The sequence below is a fragment of the Carassius gibelio genome, chromosome B9, assembly GCF_023724105.1.
Source record: "Carassius gibelio isolate Cgi1373 ecotype wild population from Czech Republic chromosome B9, carGib1.2-hapl.c, whole genome shotgun sequence".
NCBI lineage: Eukaryota > Metazoa > Chordata > Actinopteri > Cypriniformes > Cyprinidae > Carassius > Carassius gibelio.
Window position 1 is genome coordinate 11,173,925 of NC_068404.1, and position 9,953 is coordinate 11,183,877.

Consider the following 9,953-nt stretch of genomic DNA (forward strand, 5'->3'; position numbering starts at 1 on the left):
TCAGCTATTTTTTTTGTTGGTTGCTACCATTTTAGGGGCCGTTCACATAGAATGCACTTCTGTATTGCACTGTGCAGCTTTTCACTATTGTACTCACTGTGTCTTGTGCATGACATTATAAAAATGTAGAGCTATGGTTTTTTAAAAACTTTTTATTAACCGCTTCATTCCCATGAAGCACTGCAAATGACATAATCAAATCAGTCTTACCGCACTTTCAAATTACTAGGTTTTGCATTTTTTTAATATACAGTATGTATGTATGCATGTACAGTATGTGTGTGTGGATTTTTTACACAGATGAAACTACATATAGCTTCTTATAGTGTACATAGCATTGGAAAATATAACGATTTATCACACAAAAACACATTTCATTTTTTCAGTTGTTTGCACTTGCATGCCAACTGAAAATCCTCACAGGATTCCAGCTGCAGGAGTCTCAAATATCTCCCCATCAGGAGACATTCAGCACATTTGGCGCTATTTTTCCACTCTGCTGATTTTAGGGGGATCAACCATCTGACCTTGACATTTGCTCTTTAGCAGTTTCATTGTCAGAAGTAAAATAGAGCATTCTATGCAATCACTGGACATGGATGACTTGGCATACAGAGGATGCTGTGGTAAATATTGCAAGTCTTAAATGAACAGATCACATGTAGTCCCACAGTAAAAATTCTTATTTATGCCAAGAAAATGGTTCACCTCATTTTAACAATACAAGGATATTGTGCTGATATTTTTAGTCGTCTAAAACAGCTCATCATATTCCATGAGCACAACCTTCATTTTATTAGTCATTTTGAATTCTTCACTCTTTTTCAGCTCATTGAAGGTGTAATACACAGTAAGCAGCCAGTTTAACAGTTTACCTAGGTCAAAAAGTGCTCATTATTGTGTAACAGTCCAAGAGCATGACATGGAATATGGCAGAGTAATAAAGGCAAGGCTGCCACTGGCTGGTACAAGTCACAGAGAGCAAGCTGTTTGCATTCTTATTATCAGACAGCTTCATCTAGACCTCAGCTTTATCTCGTTCCTTGATAATAAACTCTTACCCAGGGAAGAATCAGTGTGGCATGCAATTCAGAACTACTGAAGATGATATCCCTTGTGAAAATAAATGAAAGTCACAGAACAGATGTGAAATAAATGATATGAGCAAAATGAAGTTCCACAGCAAAATAAATGCTTTATTACATGAGTTAACCTTTAAATGGGCTTCAGAAAATGCATGTGTTCCACTCTGCGAATATGCTATTCTAAAACATCACCCACTGTCTTGCGATTTATAAGGGATTGGAGCCCTCTGGGTGTCAATTTGTTTAAATAAATCAAAATAAAGAAACAAATGCATCTTTCAAATATGGCAATTTGCTTAATGGGTTTAGACGAAGCTGGCATTTCTCTCTTTATTTGGATGCAGATGACTGGCATCATATATTCAGTGTTGCTCCGGGGGATATGAGCTCAGTCATTTTACAGAAAACTATTGCTCCCTCCGTCTCTCTGTTCTGGAGAGACATAGTTTCTGTTGATATAAATCACTGAGCACTGATGAATACTGTTCTCAAAACCTTTTTATTCTGTACCATGCACACATCCTTGGGCCAGATATAGTCATGCGCACTGATGAGAATCCAACAGCAGCTCTCCTGTCTTTAGTGAAAAACAGGATAATGATTATAAAAAAATAAAAAAATTCTAAAGCAAACTAGTCATCTAAAGCATATTAAATTTAATTTATTTTGTAATACAACTAAAAAGCTGCAGGCAAAGTTAGAAATTAACTGACTACCAGATTTAATTCTCTTAAGCATTTTTAAGCAAGGATATCATTTTCACATTCACTAACATATAAGCTACTATTAAGCCTAGCTACCTCAGAAAAATTGTATCAACATAAAATCTATTGAAATATATATATTTTAAATGCATGTAAATAGCCATAACATGCAAATTAATCTAGGAAAAATGATGGTATAAAAACATAAACTTAACGTTTTCTTAAATTTGTAGATGAATACTCCCTGGTCCAGCAAGAGGAGGACGATTTCAGTGTCCCTTTACTCTGGGAGGTCCTGGACGGGAATGAAGCCACACAGTGGAACAAAAGTGCCATCTTCAGGTGAATTTGTGTAAGAACTGTTAACCTGAAAAAATCTGAATACAGCAAAACAGCATCTCACAGGTCTGCTACAAGAGACAACACACACAGCATAAAATGCGAACATAAAAATAAGCGAATATTAGTGAAAAAGAGTTTCAATGTATTAATCTTAAGATAACATGTATTCAATTTGATTTTAAAAAATGCGAAACGCCAATTTAGAACGTATTTGGCAGTATTCTGAACTGTATGACGGTGTTCTGTCACTCAAAACCACTAAAAATGACTTAATTCTGTACTTATGTCTCCTCCTGGGTCTAAGACAATCCAGTTGCAGAATTTAACACCTCTACTAGTTTCTCAATACGCGTATTACTAAAAACAATATAAAGGCGATTAAATAATCGAGGTGAGAGAAAATAAACTAAAAACAAAAAAATCAGTTTCATATCCTTTCCTGCAGGGGCGCGATAGGCGCGAGCTGGTCTCGTGAAAGCGGAAGTGCAGCGCGCTTGTGTCATTACAGAACGCGCAACTTCCGTCTGATTCAAAAAATATCTGCATTTTTTTTTTCTTTCAGTGAAGTAGGGCTGATCTTTTCTGTGTGGCTGCCGTGATAGTGACCCAGAATGGACATCCAGAGTAAGTTGTCGTGTTTTACTCCAGTCCAGTGTTTCGATGAGTTTGTAGAGACGTGCGTAAATGTGGCTGTGCTAATGTGACTAGTACAATACAGCGAAAAGACATGCGTTTAAGCGGGTATTTTATAGTTAGAGTAAAATAAATAAATAACTAAAAAATTGAAGCTGCAGTTGTTTCTAATTGTCCCTATATAGCTATGAAAAAGAAGTGTAGGTTTTAGAATGCAATTCGCAAGAAGTATTAAATATACAACTCACGGACCCCTTTTTAATGTCTAATAACAGGTATTGAACCAATGACTCTCGGGTCTCCAACCTCCCCCAAGCCTGGGGCTCAGTTTTTACCTGGGTTTCTGATGGGAGACCTGCCTGCTCCCGTCACACCTCAGCCCAGGTCTTTTGGGTTGACAGGAGGTGGGACAGAAACGAGGTCTCCTTTTCTGGCTGGTAAACACAAAACTGCATTTTGCTAAAACCATAAGGAATTGTTAATATGTTATTAAATACATAGCACAGAAGTTATTTTGTAAGACGTTTGATGCTGTCCTCCATCAGGTGGGTCTCCTCCACAGCCGGTGGTCCCAACGCCTAAAGACAAGAGTGGAGCCCCTCCGGTCAGAAGCATCTATGATGACCTCAACGGCTCCGCTGTGGGAATATCACCTCTTGCTGCTCGCAAGCAAGTGAGAAAATTAAAGATTTTGAATCACAGAACAACATAGAGAGATATTCAATAGATCATGTAGTTAATTTACTTGCAAAGTTATTAGTTAGTACTGGGGCCAGATGCATAAACATAGCAACTGTGTTTCTTTTTAGATTCAGATTTGACCAATTTTTAAACCTTGTCCTAAACTGTAATGGATTTTGGAGTATTTTAAATGAGCAACCACATACCCAAAGTTAGTCATTTGCACAAGAAACTCCAAAACCATTTCCTTTAAAGTGCTTTCCACACAACTTTTCCTCTACAGCCTTTCGTCACTCTCATCAAACATGACGTTTTTGAATGCCAACCTCTAAATCTGTTCAAACTAAATAAACACCTTTTATACAGACATGTTCATTAGCCAGCTGTGCATATGCGCATATGTATTTATTATTGTGGAAAAGCTTTGCAGCTTGTGCTATAACAACCTCAGCTATTACTCTATTGTTGTATTACTCAACTTGGTTTTAAGGCCACCCAGAGTGTGTAATGTTTGCTTATGGTTTCAGTTGTTTTTAGATTTATTTTTCTTACATTTTGAATAAATTTTAGTGCAGAAGTTATTGATGAATTGTGATTTGTTTATCAAAAACGTTTCATTTGATTGCAGTGCTGGTTAGTGAAGGATACACTTGATGTTGATTTTGTTATAAGTAATGTAAGAGAAGCCTTTAAAATATTTTAATGAGATTTTGTCTTTTTCACAGCCATTTGCTGGAGTGCACACACCATTGTCTGGTCTACCAGGGACACCAGGAACCAGTAAAAATAACTTTTTAAAAACTTTTTTATTATTAAATGAGGTGTTCTATCAAAAAATACAATCTTAGTTTCTTTCTTCTTTTTTTTTTGTCCTATAGTGTCTAATTTGTTTAGCCCCGCGGGGCAGCAGATGAAAACCGTACTTTCCCCAGCTCAAGCAGATCCATTCTTCACACAAGGAGATGCTCTGTCCTCAGAAGACCTGCTAGATGACACCTGGATCACAGTTTTTGGGTGTGTTTAGATCATCATTATGACTTATTTGTTCCGCTAGCACAGATATGATGTGTCAGGCTTTATAGTGTCCATGTCTACAAATGGCATGAATTTTATATTTGTTTACACACAGATTCCCTCCAGCATCTGCATCGTACATCCTTTTACAGTTTGCACAGTATGGAAATATATTAAAACATGTGGTAAGTACAGTCAAGTGTCAGCACTGTGGATAGGTTTTTATATATGATTTGTTTTCTATAAAAGTATGTTTCTGTCATTTACAGATGTCTAATACAGGCAACTGGATGCACGTTCGCTATCAGTCTAAACTGCAGGCACGAAAAGCTCTCAGTAAAGATGGAAAGATATTTGGAGAAGCCATAATGATTGGCGTCAAACCTTGTATTGATAAGGTAAGAAACACAAATAATAATTAAGCGATAATTCTATTAGTTGTAATTGTAACAGTGGTAATATTAAATTGTATTTTTATTTTTTTCAGAGTGTAATGGAGAGTTCGGACAAGAGCAGTACTTCCAGTTCTGTGTTCACTCCCCCGGTGAAGGCTCCCGGTACCCCCAGTCACCCTCTATCAACTCCCCGATCTGTCATGAGACCCCTCACTGCTGCTTACAAAGCATCCAGCAGTGACTACCAGGTAAAGTTGACCAGTAACCTCGCACACACCCACTGCTCTTAAAACCACACAAATGGTACTCAACAAATGAATTGAAATAAAACTGACAAAGGCAGCTTTTAAAAAAAATAAATGCTTAAAACAATAAAAACAAAAATATATATAATGCATTTGATAATGCTGAGGCTTTGTGGAATGAGATGCAGTTTTTTGCCATTTAAGGGTGGAGGAGCATATTATAAAGCTACACATGGATGCTCAAAGGTTATCAGTAAGGATTACAGATTAATTTAAATAATAAATAAATTGCCAAAATTCTTAGGCAAACAATTTTTTAATGATTTGTAGTTTGACGAAACCTAACAATACATGAGTTGAAATATTTGTGATATTTTTTTTTCTTCTTGCCATTTTGATGTCTGGGCAGTTTTATTGCAATATTTGTCAAAATATTTTCTGTATTATTTTGAAAAATGGAAACCGTGAGAATATTATCAATAAACGTAATAGAATATAGATACATGTTTAGAAATGCTATTTTAAATGCTACGGTAGTTAGTGGATCAAAATGAAATGTTCTGTAAGGAACAACAATTCAAAAGCATCATTTTTGAAGTGCTTGCTTTTTGTTTTGTTCTGATTCATAGGTTGTATCAGATCAACAGACACCAAAAAAGGATGACAGTCTTGTATCTAAAGCAATGGAGTATATGTTTGGATGGTAGTCCTGATGAAAAGCTCTGAGACCATCAACAGCCTCTGATGTATTGCTCTAAAAACTGACATTGGGTTTTCTGAGCACAAGCACTGAGTGAATACAAAAGCACTTTATCTCTACTTTTGCGGACTAATTGACTTTGCGTGCTGTTTTATGGAAGATGGACTCTTGAGTGTTTCACATGGACAGATTTCAGCTGCTGGGTTTGGAGTTGCATGTTTTGAAGTTAGTCCCCCCTGTCTGTCCTTAAAATCATTCAGATTTAACAACTTAATCGTAAGCATTAAGTGTTTCAGGTCTTAACAAACATGCCAAAAGAAATTCTGTTGGAAAGTTAAGAATCCAAATCATGACTAGCTCCCTCGTGGGACCCTATTGTGCAAAATCTGAAATTCTCGCTGGTTCTCTGGGTTCATGTTTAAGAATGGATCTCATTGACACCTACAGCTTTTTGAGATCAAGGCCTTAATCTAAGATTTATCTATCTTTGCATTTGGGTTATATACTCTGTTTTTAGGCTTTTGTGGGTTTTCACTAACTTTATTAGTTATTTTAAAAAGACAGAATCCATTTTTTAGAAATGTCTGAATTTGAAAATGTCTCTTTCTCTTTAATAAACGGTGTATGACAAGAAACTTGTTTGTTTTCTGTAGTTATGTATTAAGTACTAAGTTATTAACTAGGCATGATGAGGCTATAACACAAATTACTTTCAGATCCACATTTTTGCCTTTAGAAGAATACAGTTATTGTGAACATTATAGTTCACAGTAAGTAATTTTGTCATCTTAAACAACAACTTTTGTGCAAATAGATTTTATGGTCATAATGTAAAAAAATGTAATTCCTCAATTAAAAACAAAAGGGCAAATTTCTAGCTGAAATTTGTATTTGGAGAGTAAGAGGTTGATTGTAGCATGTCATCATAAATTAATGAGCGTTTGGTGATTGGGACTTTCCCCCCTCAAATGCAGGTTGTTTCCAAAACTGTCATACAAATATAATGAATAAGTGTTTGATCAGTTTATTCTCATCTTTGAGTCAGAAACCTGAGACAATTTTGAGGACTTGAGACTCTACTTGGAAAGTATCAAAATTCTTCTGACAGTCTTAATGAGGGTGGATTCAGTGGGTTTTTAAAGATGCATTTAAAGTGAAGATGGTTTGTAGTCATGTTGTTAATCTATCCTTACTGAATTGCAGATTTCTGCAAAATTATGAGCTCCATTTCATATTAGAATTTGATTTGGCTTGCGTTTCCCACCAGTGGTACAATCAATCAACCTAATTCACAATGCAGCACCGAATTGCAATTTACAGAAATCCAATGGGTCAATCGATTAAAAAAACTAATTAACTGCACATTTTTTCTGAAATTAATCGTGATTAATATGATAAAACCCTCTGGCAATGTGAGAGCAAGACAGCTCTGAATGCCTTCAAAAAAGTAGCTATAAAGCTATTTTTGTGTTGTGCTCATGTTGAAGGCTTGTAAGCTTGTTAACTACTTTAGAGAACGATACTCTTGCTTGGGGCTTTTTGGGGGCCTTAGGGCTTGTCCAAAAAACCCTGAAAGTTGCAGCATTTACTTACTAAAATTAATTTCATATGGGGTGAGATGTGCAAATGAGAACAAATTGGCATGCATTGCCTTCACTGCTTAAACCCTTTCTCAGCTCAGCATATTGAATACATCTATTGAATTATTGATTTTGTGTGTACTTACCTTATTTGTATTAGATTCTGTTTTCAAATGTCACGTATAATAGAATCCAATATGTAATTTTCAGTAACTTGACCCAGACTTCAGACATGCAAGTTTAGTCTTTATTGTAGATTTTTTCTTGAGCTTTGATTAGAGACTCAAAGGTTAATACTTGAACATGGAGCATTTTTCTGCATCGGACTCTTTCGCTGACCTTCCAGATGACCCTGAGACTTGTTTCAGGTGTCTGAACCACGCTCTGATCCCAGATCAGACACCTGGCGGAGTGCTTGCTGCCAGTGCACAGCTCAGGTGATATACTCCGAGATGCACGCTACCCCCAGGCCTGCTTCAGATATAATCCATCCTGATTACTGCTGGTTTTCCACCAGAGGCATGATTTAACTAACCTTGAAACAGGCTTATTTTTGTGGCATGTTGTTTGTGGCTTTTTGTCATGCATAAATGAAGGTGTAGTGGTTGGTATACGGTTGAAGCTGTCTGGGTTTCATTGACCTCACAGGACATCAGAGGCCACTCAGAACACAATATTAAACCTCTCCTTTTCTGTGTCAATGCTTCCTGAATAAATAGCAAATCAAAAGTACTGTTATTTTATAGTCTCTTTTGATAATGTGTATGTGTGGGTCCCTTCAGACTTGAATTTTCACGTAAACATTCACATTTTAGAAACAAATGAACACACTGTTCTCCTGAGAAACATTTACTCTTGTTTTGGATGTACTGCAATGCAAGAGAGCAGCCACACGTTTATGCATTTTCTAGCTTGAACCTATAGTGAGTTCAGCTTCGATGGGATGCTGGCCACTAGATGGCAGCGTGCTCATTTACTACTACTGTTTTTGTTTTTGTTTTTAAGCATGAGCAACTTTCTTCAAGTTGAAGTAGCGCCTTTATTGGGTTTGATCCTTAGGGGAAGCATTTATCTTTCTGATAAACTTGCAAAGAATAGTTGAAGTAATAACGGTGATCAAATCATTTGATGAAAATAACTTTTTTCTTTTTTTTTATGTTAAGATGTATTAATGTGGACGAAGGGGAGCATGCCAGTGATGCTGGAAGGCATAACTTGAGTTAAATATCCAACTTAACTAAGACAAAGTTAACTGAACTTCAGTCAAACACAAGCATAACTTTTTTTTCTAAGTGGAAACAAGGCTTTTCTTATTTTAATATTGAATTTCAAGTTTTGATAACTAATCAAAGCTATCATTTTTACAGTGTATAATTAAGCTGTCAGTTGAGTTATTCATAATGATAATTTATAATTATCACCTAACTATGTATATTATGGTATATTATTATAATAGTATTTTATAATATATTACACATTAAATTAAATTACATTTTCTGTTTTTGCCTCAACTTCTCAATTTCAGAAAATTTGGGATGTTTTGTGAAATACCATAAAATAAAGCATATGTTTTTCATTCAATTTCTTTAATCTTTATTTAATTGACTCAAGTACAAAGAAAAAAATTTCCAATGTTTTCACTGGACAAATTTATTTGATTTTCATGTTTATTTTGGAAACAAATTTAGATTTTAATGGCGAAAACACACTTGTTTACCACTGTGTCAAATCACCTTTCCTTTTAATTACACATTTTATTCATGCAAATTTTTGCAAGTTTTGCACGAATTTTTTGCCCAGTCTTCCTTGATACAAGACCTTAGCTGCTCATCAGTCTGTATTATCTGCTGACACATCTACTACATATGTCAACGAAACCATGCTGTTGTAGCACATGCAGAATGAGACATGCTATTGTCTTGATATAATAACCATGGACATCCCATGAAAGATGTCATCTTGATGGCAGTATATGTCTCTGTACATTCCCAATAAATGCCCAAGTCAACCATGCTCTTTTGCACCTATATACCATGACAGACATTTGTTTCCCATCTATCACTGATTCAAATCAAGACGGTAACTTTCGTCTTTGGGACTGACAATTTGATGTCCGTTGTCCCCAAAAGCAATCTATATTGTGGACTCATCTGACCACTGCACACATTTTCAATGTCTTTTGGGCAATCTAAGATCAGCTTAGGCCCAGAGAACTCTCTGCTGTCTCTGCCTAGAATTGATTTCAATATTTCTCCTTGTGTAACAGAGATTCAAGTTGCATTTCTTAATGTAGCTGCAGACTGTGATAAATGAAGAGTTTTCCATTGTACTCCAGAGCCCATGTGGCTATATTTGACGGCAGCATGAAGATTTCTCATGCAATGCCATTTGAGGGCTCAGAGGTCACACACATTCAACTGAGGTGTTTTGCCTTGACCTACACAGACTGAGATTTCTCTGGATTCCCTGAATTTATTCACAAAATGTTCTATGTAAGTTGGTTTCAAATATGTTTAACTTGGATATTCCATAACCATTTTACTTTTATTATGCCTCTTTCCCAACTTTTGTGTA

At 35.9% G+C, this 9,953-nt stretch overlaps 1 protein-coding gene across 1 annotated transcript; it reads left to right on the forward strand.

Moving 5' to 3' along the window:
• Window positions 1–2,585: 2,585 nt before the first annotated feature.
• On the forward strand, window positions 2,586–6,434 carry nup35 (nucleoporin 35). Its single transcript, XM_052564546.1, has 9 exons — window positions 2,586–2,755; window positions 3,040–3,201; window positions 3,310–3,437; window positions 4,171–4,225; window positions 4,324–4,459; window positions 4,575–4,644; window positions 4,729–4,857; window positions 4,947–5,102; window positions 5,729–6,434. The coding sequence occupies exons 1-9, from the start codon at window positions 2,743–2,745 to the stop codon at window positions 5,804–5,806; spliced, it is 927 nt and encodes a 308-aa protein (XP_052420506.1). The 5' UTR covers window positions 2,586–2,742; the 3' UTR covers window positions 5,807–6,434.
• The last annotated feature ends 3,519 nt before the right edge of the window (window positions 6,435–9,953 follow it).

Bases quoted from the DNA above. Each gene is read 5' to 3' on its own strand.
- nup35 (XM_052564546.1), top strand. The intron at 3,202-3,309 runs GTAAACACAAAA...GTCCTCCATCAG, and splicing joins GAGGTCTCCTTTTCTGGCTG to GTGGGTCTCCTCCACAGCCG. The intron at 4,226-4,323 runs GTAAAAATAACT...TTTGTCCTATAG, and splicing joins ACCAGGGACACCAGGAACCA to TGTCTAATTTGTTTAGCCCC.